The sequence below is a fragment of the Scyliorhinus torazame genome, chromosome 1, assembly GCF_047496885.1.
Source record: "Scyliorhinus torazame isolate Kashiwa2021f chromosome 1, sScyTor2.1, whole genome shotgun sequence".
Classification (NCBI taxonomy): Eukaryota; Metazoa; Chordata; class Chondrichthyes; order Carcharhiniformes; family Scyliorhinidae; genus Scyliorhinus; species Scyliorhinus torazame.
This window is the reverse complement of record NC_092707.1, coordinates 280,460,344-280,473,521: the sequence shown is the minus strand read 5'-3', so window position 1 is coordinate 280,473,521 and position 13,178 is coordinate 280,460,344. Positions and strand designations below refer to the sequence as shown.

The window sequence follows — 13,178 nt, the reverse complement described above, 5'->3', positions numbered from 1 at the left end:
CACACCAGAAACGATCTGTGGAGAGGTTGGAGGCACTGGAAAATAACGCAAGGAGGAACAACTTGAGGATTCTTGGCCTTCCTGAAGGTGTGGAGGGGGCGGACGTCGGGGCATATGTGAGCACGATGCTGCACTCGTTAATGGGAGTGGAGGCCCCGACGGGTCCGTTGGAGGTGGAGGGAGCATACCGAGTTATGGTGCGAGGACCGAGAGCAGGAGAAGCTCCCAGAGCCATAGTGGTGAGATTTCTCCGTTTTAAGGATAGAGAAATGGTCCTTAGATGGGCGAAGAAAACTCGGTGTAGTAAATGGGAGAACGCGGTGATCCGCGTCTATCAAGATTGGAGTGCGGAGGTGGCGAGAAGGAGGGCGAGCTTTAATCGGGCCAAAGCGGTACTTCACAAAAAAAAGATAAAGTTTGGAATGCTGCAACCGGCAAGACTGTGGGTCACATATCAAGGGAGGCACCACTACTTTGAGACGGCGGATGAAGCGTGGACTTTTATTGTAGAAGAAAAATTGGAATGATTGGACTACGAAAATGAACGTTTGGACAAAGTGGTGGGACGAGTGGGGGGGGGGGGGGGGGGGGGGGGGGGGGGGGGGGGGGGGGGGGCGAAGAGGGATTGTATGATTAATCCTGCGGTATGGTAACTTTTCTTTCTCCCACAGGTGGTGATGGGGGGAGGTGGGGAGGGAGAGGAGATGGGGCGTTGGCCATGGGAGGCGGGGCCGAGGGAGAGGCGCGGGCTTGGTTCCCGCGCTATGATAATTATGGCGGGAATAGAGAAGCAGGAAGGAGGGGGCGCCGCACGGGGCGAGCCGTGATCACGGGGGGAAGCCGAGGTCAGCCAGAGTTTGCTGACTTCTGGGAGCAACATGGGGGGAGTAATTACGCTAGCGGGGGGTCGAGCGGGGGGGGGGGGGGAGGGGGGAATTACTGGGTTGCTGCTGCTGGGGAAAGGGGGGAGTGGGTGCGGGAAAGGATGGGCGGGGGGGCACCGTCTGGGAGAAATACAGCCGCGTGGGAACTGGGCGAGAAGCTGGAAAAAGATGATGGCTAACCGGCAAGGGGGGGGGGGTGGGAAGCCCCCCAACTCGGCTGATCACGTGGAACGTGAGGGGGCTTAACGGGCCGATAAAGAGGGCACGAGTACTCGCACACCTTAAGAAACTTAAAGCAGATGTGGTCATGTTACAGGAAACGCACCTGAAACTGATAGATCAGGTTAGGTTGCGCAAAGGATGGGTAGGGCAGGTGTTCCATTCGGGGCTGGATGCGAAAAACAGGGGGGTGGCTATATTAGTGGGGAAGCGGGTAATGTTCGAGGCAAAGACTATAGTGGCGGATAACGGGGGCAGATACGTGATGGTGAGTGGCAAATTACAGGGAGAGATGGTGGTGTTGGTAAACGTGTATGCCCCGAATTGGGACGATGCCAATTTTATGAGGCGAATGCTAGGACGCATCCCAGACCTAGAGACCGGAAAGCTGATAATGGGGGGAGACTTTAACACGGTGTTGGAACCAAGGCTGGATAGGTCGAAGTCCAGGACTGGTAGGAGGCCAGCAGCAGCCAAGGTGCTTAAGGATTTTATGGAGCAGATGGGAGGGGTGGACCCGTGGAGATTCAGTAGACCTAGGAGTAAGGCGTTCTCGTTTTTCTCCTATGTCCATAAAGTCTATTCACGCATAGACTTTTTTGTGTTGGGTAGGGCATTGATCCCGAGGGTGAGGGGAACGGAATATACGGCTATAGCCATTTCGGATCATGCCCCACACTGGGTAGACTTGGAGATAGGGGAGGAAACAAGAGGGCGTCCACCCTGGAGAATGGATATGGGACTAATGGCGGATGAGGGGGTGTGCTTAAGGGTGAGGGGATGCATTGAAAAGTACTTGGAACTCAATGACAATGGGGAGGTTCAGGTGGGAGTGGTCTGGGAGGCGTTGAAGGCGGTGGTTAGAGGGGAGTTGATATCAATAAGGACACATAAAGGGAAGCAGGAGAGTAAGGAACGGGAGCGGTTGTTGCAAGAACTTTTGAGGGTGGACAGACAGTATGCGGAAGCACCGGAGGAGGGACTGTATAGGGAAAGGCAAAGGCTGCATGTGGAATTTGACTTGCTGACCACAGGCACTGCAGAGGCACAATGGAGGAAGGCGCAGGGTGTACAGTATGAATATGGAGAGAAGGCGAGCAGATTGCTGGCACACCAATTGAGGAAAAGGGGAGCAGCGAGGGAAATAGGGGGGGTGAGAGACGAAGATGGAGAGACGGAGCGGGGAGTGGAGAGAGTGAATGAAGTGTTTAAGACATTTTATAAAAAATTGTATGAAGCTCAACCCCCGGATGGGAGGGAGAGAATGATGGAGTTTTTGGATCGGCTGGAAATTCCCAAGGTGGAAGAGCAGGAAAGGATGGGACTGGGAGCACAGATCACGGTAGAAGAAGTGGTGAAAGGAATTAGGAACATGCAGACGGGAAAGGCCCCGGGACCGGACGGATTCCCAGTTGAATTTTACAGAAAATATTTGGACTTGCTCGCCCCGCTACTGACGAGGACCTTCAACGAGGCAAAGGAAAGGGGACAACTGCCCCCGACTATGTCAGAAGCAACGATATCGCTTCTTTTAAAGAAGGAAAAGGAGCCGCTACAATGCGGGTCCTACAGACCAATCTCCCTCCTCAATGTAGATGCCAAGGTCTTGGCCAAGGTAATGGCAATGAGAATAGAGGAATGTGTCCCGGGGGTGGTTCATGAGGACCAAACTGGGTTTGTGAAGGGGAGACAGCTGAACACGAACATACGGAGGTTGTTAGGGGTAATGATGATGGCCCCACCAGAGGGTGAAACGGAGATAGTAGTGGCGATGGATGCCGAGAAAGCATTCGATAGAGTGGAGTGGGATTATCTGTGGGAGGTGTTGAGGAGATTTGGGTTCGGAGAGGGGTATGTTAGATGGGTGCAGCTGTTGTATAGGGCCCCAGTGGCGAGTGTGGTCACGAATGGACGGGTATCGGCATATTTTCGGCTCCATAGAGGGACAAGGCAGGGATGTCCTCTGTCCCCATTACTGTTTGCACTGGCGATTGAGCCCCTGGCGATAGCGCTGAGAGGTTCCAAGAGATGGAGGGGAATACTTAGGGGAGGAGAAGAACACCGGGTATCTTTATATGCGGATGATCTGCTACTATATGTGGCGGATCCAGCGGAGGGGATGCCAGAAATAATGCGGATACTTGGGGAGTTTGGGGATTTTTCAGGGTATAAATTGAACATGGGAAAGAGTGAGCTGTTTGTGGTGCATCCAGGGGAGCAGAGTAGAGAAATAGAAGACCTACCGTTGAGGAAGGTAACAAGAGACTTTCGTTACCTGGGGATCCAGATAGCTAAGAATTGGGGCACATTGCACAGGCTAAATTTGACGCGGTTGGTGGAACAGATGGAGGAAGATTTCAAGAGATGGGATATGGTAGCATTGTCAATGGCAGGGAGGGTGCAGGCAGTTAAGATGGTGGTCCTCCCGAGATTCCTTTTTGTGTTTCAGTGTCTCCCGGTGGTGATCACGAAGGCTTTTTTCAAAAGGATAGAAAAGAGTATCATGGGTTTTGTTTGGGCCGGGAAGACTCCGAGAGTGAGGAAGGGATTCTTACAGCGTAGTAGGGATAGGGGGGGCTGGCACTACCGAGCCTAAGTGAGTATTATTGGGCCGCTAATATTTCAATGGTGAGTAAGTGGATGGGAGAGGAGGAAGGAGCGGCGTGGAAGAGATTAGAGAGGGCGTCCTGTAGGGGGACCAGCCTGCAGGCTATGGTGACAGCCCCATTGCCGTTCTCACCAAGGAACTATACCACGAGTCCGGTGGTGGTAGCTACACTGAAGATTTGGGGACAGTGGAGACGACATAGGGGAAAGACCGGAGCACTGGGGGGGTCCCCGATAAGAAACAACCATAGGTTTGCCCCGGGGGGAATGGATGGGGGATATGGAATGTGGCAAAGAGCAGGTATAACGCAATTGAAAGATCTATTTGTGGATGGGAAGTTTGCGAGTCTGGGAGCGCTGACCGAGAAATATGGGTTGCCCCAAGGGAATGCATTCAGGTACATGCAATTGAGGGCTTTTGCGAGGCAGCAGGTGAGGGAATTCCCGCAGCTCCCGACACAAGAGGTGCAGGACAGAGTCATCTCAAAGAAATGGGTGGGGGACGGTAAGGTGTCGGATATATATAGGGAAATGAGAGACGAAGGGGAGACTATGATGGACGAACTAAAAGGGAAATGGGAAGAAGAGCTAGGGGAGGAGATTGAGGAGGGGATGTGGGCAGATGCCCTAAACAGGGTAAACTCGTCGTCCTCGTGCGCCAGGCTAAGCCTGATTCAGTTTAAGGTATTACACAGGGCACATATGACTGGAACACGGCTCAGTAAATTTTTTGGGGTGGAGGATAGGTGTGCGAGGTGCTCGAGAAGCCCAGCGAATCATACCCATATGTTTTGGTCATGCCCGGCACTACAGGGGTTTTGGATGGGGGTGACAAAGGTGCTTTTGAAAATAGTAGGAGTCCGGGTCGAACCAAGCTGGGGGTTGGCTATATTTGGGGTTGCACAAGAGCTGGGAGTGCAGGAGGCGAAAGAGGCCGATGTTTTGGCCTTTGCGTCCCTAGAAGCCCGGCGCAGAATATTGCTAATGTGGAAAGAAGCCAAGCCCCCGGGGGTGGAGACCTGGATAAATGATATGGCGGGGTTCATAAAGTTAGAGCGGATTAAGTTCGTCCTAAGGGGGTCGGCTCAAGGGTTTACTAGGCGGTGGCAACCGTTCGTCGAATATCTTGCGGAAAGATAGATAGGGGAGAACAAAGAAGGCAGCAGCAGCGGCCCAGGACTTGGGGGGGGGGGGGGGGGGGGGGGGGAGGGATGGGGGGGGGGTGTGGCCTGAGACAAGGCAGTTGCCAATTAGGGCTAGTTTTTATTTTTTGTTATTTAATATTTATTTATTTGTTGTTGTTTTTGTTTAAATTTAAAAAAGGTCATTATTATCTGTATTGTTACAATGTTGTGTAAAGGATGCACAATGTACTGTGTTGGTTGACCAAAAATTTTCAATAAAATATTATTTTAAAAAAAAGATAAAGGTAGATTTTTTTTGAAGAATAAAAGGTTATGGTGTTCGGGTGGGAAAGTGGAGCTGAGTCCACAAAAGATCAGCCATAATATCATTCAATGGCGCAGCAGGCTCGAAGGGCCTGATGGCCTAGTCCTGCTCCTAGTTCTTGTGTTCTTATGTCATGAAGATGAAGAAAATGTTGAAAATGTTCATATGTTTCTGCAAATAGGAGTAGTTTCCCAAAGATCTTTTTGCCAGCTTGGGCTTGCCCCATCTCAACATTGGCCAAAGCATGATCATGTTAGAAAGAAAAACACATCAGAAATATACTGGTATACAATACCTAACTGAAAGCAGTCCAATCCACAGCATGCTTGCATTATTTTCTTGTATTATCCGCTACACATTGTCAACAAGCATATGATGAATAGTCCCTTCTTACAGTCGAAATCCACACCCTTCATCTGACGAAACAGGAAACATTTTTAAGACCAGAAAATCCATGGAACAGGAGGAGGATACTGAACCTCATAAGCCTGTTCTGCCATTTTAGATCATGGCTGATCTATACCTTGACCCCATTTAGCCACCATCGCAACGTATCTTTAATACTCTTCATACCTCTTCATTCACCTGAGGAAGGAGCAGCGCTCCGAAAGCTAGTGACATCGAAACAAACCTGTTGGACTTTAACCTGGTGTTGTAAGACTTCGTACTGTGCTCACCCCAGTCCAACGCCGGCATCTCCACATCATCTTTAATACTCTTGACTGACCAAAAACCTTACTACTCTCAACCTTGAAAATTTCAGTCTACAGCATTTTGTGAGACTGAGTTGATGATTTCCACTACACTTTATATGAAAAAATGATTCCTGATTTCACTCCTAAATGTCTTCCGCCTTAGATTATGTACTCTTGTTTTTTGATTCCTTACCAGTGGAGATTGTTTCTTGATATCTGTCCTATTGAATTTGTTTATACTTTAAATATTTCCCCTGGTCTCATTTTGGTAAGTCTGTGCTGCATTCCCTGCAAAGCCAATATATCATCCTGAAAGTGCATTGCCCAAAATTGAATGCAGTGTAGTATGCCCCCACTGAACATCAATCCACTTTGATGTCGTTTAACTTTAACGCTCTTAAAAAAATATATCTGTCATCAGTTTCACTTTAACATCGTTTTTCACAGACTTCCTCTTCTGTTGCCTCTCGGTTACATAACTTCGCCCGCAGCACTTCTGCCCTCAGTCTCTCTTCCGCTCCCAGCATTGCTGGCTCCTTGCCGTGGGAGTTTCTGTTCTTGCCTTAATACTCACTGGATCTGTTCTTCAGCGCCTGGCTTCACTGCTGGCTCTCATTCTGAACTCTCATGGAAGTCCTAAGCTCCATTTGGTGGCAAAAGTTAGTCGGTACATGTAGTTTTGGCACTTCAGCTGGTACCTGTACTGACCAACTTCTGCCATTAAATGGAGCCCAATCAAAAATACTGTAATTTAAAAAACAATTTAATTGTATTTCTTTTATATTTAGTGATGTTGTTTTGCAAGTATTTTGGTTGGACATGCACAGTGCTGTACATATATTGTACACTGCTTTCTCCGGGGTGGAAAAATGGCCAACGGATGTAACTTTGGCTTTCATATCGATTCCTATGGGAACCTATGGTTACTTAAGGACTCTCTGTGCTCCACCGGAGCAAGGATCTTTACAGCTCAAGGATCACTTCTTCAATTTTTAATTCAAACTCCGTTGATATAAACTAGAGCCCAACATTCTGTGAGTGGCTTTGGTTAGTTTTGTACCAGTACGCGAGCTTTCAGTGTATCTGCCCCCCACAGCTTCTAGCCACACAAAATTAAGAAAACATTCTGATTTTTTTCTTTTCCAATTCCAAAGCAGGTGACCTCATAAATCTAACCTGAAATGTATTAATCTTAATACGCATGGCATAAGAACGAAATGAGTTAAAATTCATGCTCGTTACATAAAACCTGTAGCAATAATTGAAAAATAATTGCATCTGGGTCAAGATTGCCTGTAAAATATTCATGGGTGCAAAACTTTCAAAGGGGTCAATTAGGAGGAAATGAAGGTGGAGTAGCGATTTCAGAGAGTGTATCATAGAAATAGAGTAAAGGGATTTAAAGAGCAAAGTGGTCCATATCAAATCCTTTTTGTTGTGACCTGAGAAATATCAGGTGATTGACCTTATAGACTACCGCTGCTGGTAAAACAATTAAGGATGATATTTACAGATAAATTAGTAAAGTGTATATTAATAATAGAGTTGCAGTGGGAGATTTTATTTATCTGACAATAGACTGGTTCGTGAAAAATTAATATTTGTCTTTAGAAAAGGAAAGGATCTTTTTTCTCTTGTGTTCAGAACATGTTCTGGCTAATGAAGCAAAGCAATTGGGTGATCCGTGAGTTACAGGATCAACTGGAGAAACAGGCAGCCCATTATAATTAAGTAGTTTTAACGATGGAAAAATTGAGGGCAAGGATACTCAATTGGAATGGGGTGGGGGGTAAATAAGAAATAGGGCGAGAAAATGTGACCTGGTTCATTTAAAAATGGTGGGAATATTGATCTGCAACAGGTGATATTTAATTAGGAAATGGACATGGTACTGTTGTTCAGTTACCTTCAAAAAAATAGGAAAGGATCAAAGCCAGGGATTCAAGGATAAATAGGAAATTGGGTCAAATTTGAAATAGAAGAAAAGGATTTACTGCTGACAGTGCAGAGGATGAGAGGAAATCCAGAACAAATGGAAATATTGCAAAAAGGTAAATTAGAAAGGCTGCAAGGATAACTGAACAAATTAGCAAAAGTCTTCTGCAAGTACATTACATATAAAAGCACTGTAAAGTTATATGCAAAGCCACTAATGTTGAAAAGCAGAGATAAGGGGCTGGATTCTCCGCCCCCCCCTGACGCCGAAATAATGTTTGGCAACGAGGCGGAGAATCCATTTTGACACCGAAATCGGGAGCGGCGCCGGTTTTTGTATTCTCCGCCTCCTGAAAAGTGGCATACTCTAGGAGTATGCCCCTCCAATTATCCACGGCCTTGGGTCTTTGCCTGAGGCCTGCCCTGCAATGCCCCGCCCCTGACCAGCTGAGTTCCAGGCGTGGGTTACATGTCCTCACACCGTTCGGGAAACTTGGATGACGGCTGCGGACTCAGTCCGGTGCCGCCATAGTTGGGGGAGGGCCGATCTGCGGCCGGGGGGGGGGCTTCATTCGGGGCTGGGGGCACTGTGGGCGGGCAGTCCGGTGCGTGCAAGCGGCCGAAGGGGGGTACAACTTTTGCGGTCCAGGTTAGGTCCGCCATGGAGCACGGCCGCCGCAATGCACATGCGCGGCCACGGAACCGGAAATGCTCAGGGCAGTTTCGGCAGCTAGAGCTGCGAGCACGATGCTGTCTCCCTGCTAGCCCCTGGAAAAACGGGTAATAGGTGGCCATTTTGCACCAGTTTTCTTGGCGTAAAAGACCACCGTTTTCACACCTTGTGAATCCAGCCGATGAATTTTTAAAAAATTAATTTATGAGATGTGGGTGTTGCTGGCTATGCCAGCATTTATTGCTCATCCCTAGTTTCCCTTGAGAAGATGGTGGTGAGCTGCCTTATTGAACTGCTATAGTCCCTGAGTTATAGGTACACCCACAAAGGAAGAGAGTTTCAGGATTTGCACCCAACAACAGTGAAGGAACACCGATATATTTCCAACTCAAGATGGTGAATGACTTGGAGGGGAACTTACCGGTGGTGGTATTCCCAGGTATCTGCTGCCTTGTCCTTCTAGATAGTAGCGGTCATGGGTTTGGAAGGTGCTGCCTAAGGAACTTTGATGAGTTCCTGAAGTGCATCTTGTAGATGGTACACACTGCTGCTACTGTGTGTCGGTGCTGGAGGGATTGAATGTTTATGGAATGAATGCCAATCAAGCAAGCTGCTTTTTCCTTGGTGGTGTTGAGTTTCCTGAGTGTTGTCGAAGCTGCACTCATCCAGGCAAGTGGAGTTTTCCATCACACTCCTGACTTGTGCCTTGTAGATGATGGAAGAGCTTTGGGGAGCTGGGAGGTGAGTTACTCTCTGCAGGATCCCCAGTCTCTGAACTGCTTTTATAGCCACAGTATTTATATGGTAATCCAGTTCAGTTTCTGGTCAATGGCATGTTGATAGTGGGGAATTCAGCGATGGTAATGCCATTGAATGTCATGGGGTGATGGTTAGATCCTTTCTTGTTGGAGACCCGTCATTGCCTGGCACTTGTGTGGCACAATTTGCCACTTGTCAGTGTCCAGGTCTTGCTGCATTTGGACATGGACTGCTTCAGTAAGAAATTGTCTTAGTTTGAACCAGTTGCAACTTTGAAATTACAGAACCACAGTGGGTGAGTAGGGAAGTTATTGGAAATTATTATTCATGGACAAGTGTTACAAAAGAAGTTATTCATACTTAAAATAGATAAATCATCAGCACCAGACTTGTGGCATGATTCACATTTGGTGTTTTTTTCCTTCTTTCTCCTGACTGCTTTGTTTCAAACTTAATTTAGATTTACTGACTGAAATGAGGAACTTGTATGGATCTCTAGATGTTTGTTAATGTTTTGTAGCTCTAGAGCTGTGCACTGGTGCAATTAGGCTGCCTACAGCCACTGGCATTTGAAAATGCAATCAATCACTGAGAACCTAGGGATGGGACTCTGCTCTAGCTCTTAAATTAAAAAGAATTTAAAGTAAATTACTTATGCCATACATCAGTAGGGTTGGCGGCTGTTACTTTGTGTACCAGTCTGTCAGCGATGGTTTGTACTGATTGTTGAGCATTTTAAAAGAATGCTGCTATTTTCAAACCTTGAACAACTGGTCCTGCTTTTTTTTAACTTAGTTTAGAATCGGTGAGAAAAAACAAGGAAACCTCTGTGCACATGTCTCACTAGTTCTCTTAGTTCACACATACAATAATCAAGGTTTTGAAAACTACTGTCTGTTATAACTGAGAAGTGAGTATTTCTTTGTCATACTTTTTATTTTATTGAACTGGGAATTCCTCCCCTCTTATTCTGTCCCCCTTGCAATTTAATTTCTGCTGAGTATTTCTAACAATCATGATGCAATGTTTGTTCTTTTCTTATTGCTGATCCAAGATTTCTTCTGCTTTGGTAGCGATTATTCTCTCGAATGCTGGAGACTGATCCAGACAGTCTAAAGGACCCTATTAAAATTAGTATTCCCCGTTATGTCTTGCGAGGACAAGGAAAAGATGAACACTATGAGTATGAAGTCAAGGTGAGTGTTCAGCCTTCTTTCAATTTCAGTGTAAATATAACAATAATAAGTCTTTCATTTCAGAAGTGTAAAATCCCCAACTGTGAAAATTAATTTTCACACGAGAATTGCACTTTCACCAGTACCAACCAGGCATTCAGTATTGAAGCCAAGAGTATCCTTTCAAATGTGTTATTAAACTACAATTTATGATGCATGCAATCAATATTCCACCTACTCCATTTTGCATTGATAGAGAGCCATTGATGATGGACATGCAATACCACCACTGTTGATGGCACACTTTTATATAAATGTCCTGATCTCTCCTGAAGTATTTTCACAAATCTCCAGTTAAACTAAAAGTGTGGAGGCATCCTTCGCTTGTTTTTTTTAAGAAAAGGAATTGCGAGATTCTTGCCTTGATTAAAATTGACCGCAGGAAAACCGAGAGCAGCGCATAGCTGTCGTGGGGTTCCAGTGAGGCACTCCCCTGGGACTATTTTGCCATGAAAAAGTACCATGATGGAGCAAAAAGCAGTCCTGATTCAGCTGAGATAGATCGCATGAAAAGCCAAGAGTAAGTTATCAGTAGGAATATCTGGAGAACTGTCAAACAAAAATGTACAAGATGTAAATGCAATTTTATTGTTCTGTGTTGGCAGAGTGCATTGCCAGCAACCTCCCCAATAAAGATTTTTTTTGCAAACTCTCTGATGTATTTACATCCAGTGCCTGTTGGTTACCTTTCACTTCCAAGCTGTCACAAATTGTAATACTCTGGAAGTGTAGAATTCAGGTCAGAACTTGTGGCTGGTAAACTGTTCCCTGTAGAACGGTTGAACTAGCAAATCAGCTGATTTCATTGGGCTATTTTTATTCAGCAGCACTAACTAATAAACATGGAGCTGTTGGGGATATAGCCCTAGAGTTCAGTTGTTGGATCGAAAGTAGTTTTTTTTTCTAATTCATTTTTGAGATAAGTGTGACACTGGTAATGCTGGCATTTATTTTTTTTAAAAATATTTTTATTAAAGTATTTGCAAAATTTTTATAACAATAACAAAAACAATAACATTAACATGGTAAAATAAACATTTCCCCACCAAACCCAAGCTTCACACACCTCAACCATCTAACACGTATCCGCCCGCCCCCCCCCCCCCCCCCCCTTCAGAGTGCTGCTCCTGCTGACATTTTAATTTTCCCCGATAAAGTCAACGAATGGCTGCCACCTCCTGGAGAACCCCAACATTGACCCTCTTAAGGCAAACTTTATTTTCTCAAGACTGAGAAACCCAGCCATGTCACTAACCCATGTCTCTACACTCGCGGGCTTCGAGTCCCTCCACATTAAAAGGATCCGTCTCCGGGCTACCAGGGAGGCAAAGGCCAGGACGTCGGCCTCTTTCATTCCCTGAACTCCTGGATCTTCTGACACTCCAAAGATCGCTACCTCTGGACTCAGCACCACCGTGTTTCTAGCACCGTGGACATTGCCTTCGCAAACCCCAGCCAAAATCCTCTGAGCTTCGGGCATGCCCAAAACATGTGGACATGGTTTGCTGGAGTTCCCGCGCACCTTGCACATTTATCTTCTACCCCGAAAAACTTGCTCATCCTCGCCGCCGTCATGTGAGCCGGTGGACCACCTTAAACTGTATTAGGCTAAGCCTGGCACATGATGAGGAGGAATTGACCCTGCTTAGGGCGTCCACCCATAGACCCGCCTCTAACTCTCCTCCTAGCTCGTCCTCCCCACTTGCCCTTGAGCTCCTCCACCGGGGTTTCCTCCGCCTCCCAACAGCTCTTGGTAGATATTCAACACCTTCCCCTCCCCTACCCAGGTACCAGAAACTACTTTATCCTGTATTCCTCGTGGCGGCAGCAGCGATAGGCCGGCACCTGTTTCCTCAGGAAGTCCCGCACTTGCAAATATCTAAAACCATTCCCTGGCGGCAGTTTAAATTTATCCTCCAGCGCCTTCAAACTGGGAAAGCTCCCATCTATAAACAGATTCCCCCATCCTTCTAATTCCTACCCTCTGCCAGCTCTGGAACCCGCCATCCAGCCTGCCCGGTACAAACCTGTGGTTGTTACAAATCGGGTCCAGACCGATGCACCCCCTCCACCTTATACCTCTTCCATTTACCCCAGATCCTCAGTGCCGCCACTACCACCGGACTTGTGGAGTATAGGGCCGGCGAGAACGGCAGAGGTGCCGTTACCAATGCTCCCAGACTGGTGCCTTTACATGACGCCGCCTCCAACCGCTCTCATGCTGACCCCTCCCCCATTACCCCACTTCCTAATCATGGCTATATTAGCCGCCCAGTAGTAGTTGCAGAAGTTTGGCAGCGCCAACGCACCCTCCCCCCGACTACGCTCCAACAACATTTTCTTCACCCGCGGGGTTATATTCGCCCACACATAGCCCAAAATGATCTTGTTAACCCGCTTTTAAAAGGCCTGAGGGATGAAGGTGGGGAAGCACTGAAAGACAAACAGTAATCTGGGGAGACCGTCATTTTCACAGTCTGTACCCTCCTCGCCAGTGATAACGGAACATGTCCCATCTCTTATAGTCCCCTTCCATTTGCTCTACCAACCGGGATAGATTAAGCTTAAACAGTGCCTCCCATTTCCAAGCCACCTGGATTCTCAGATAGCGAAAGCTCTTCCCTACCATTCTAAGCGGCAGCTCTCCCAGTCTCTCCTCCTGCCCTCTAGCCTGAATCACAAACATCTCGCTCTTCCCCATGTTCAATTTATACCCCGAAAA

At 47.1% G+C, this 13,178-nt stretch overlaps 1 protein-coding gene across 2 annotated transcripts in view; it reads left to right on the top strand.

Moving 5' to 3' along the window:
- kif16ba (kinesin family member 16Ba) overlaps positions 1–13,178 on the top strand; it is a 251,726-nt gene that overhangs the window by 153,918 nt on the left and 84,630 nt on the right. For both annotated transcript variants that reach the window (XM_072506633.1, XM_072506629.1), the window contains one exon: positions 10,295–10,417. In XM_072506633.1, coding sequence (XP_072362734.1) covers positions 10,295–10,417 — 123 coding nt within the window. The remainder of the gene's footprint in view (positions 1–10,294; positions 10,418–13,178) is intronic.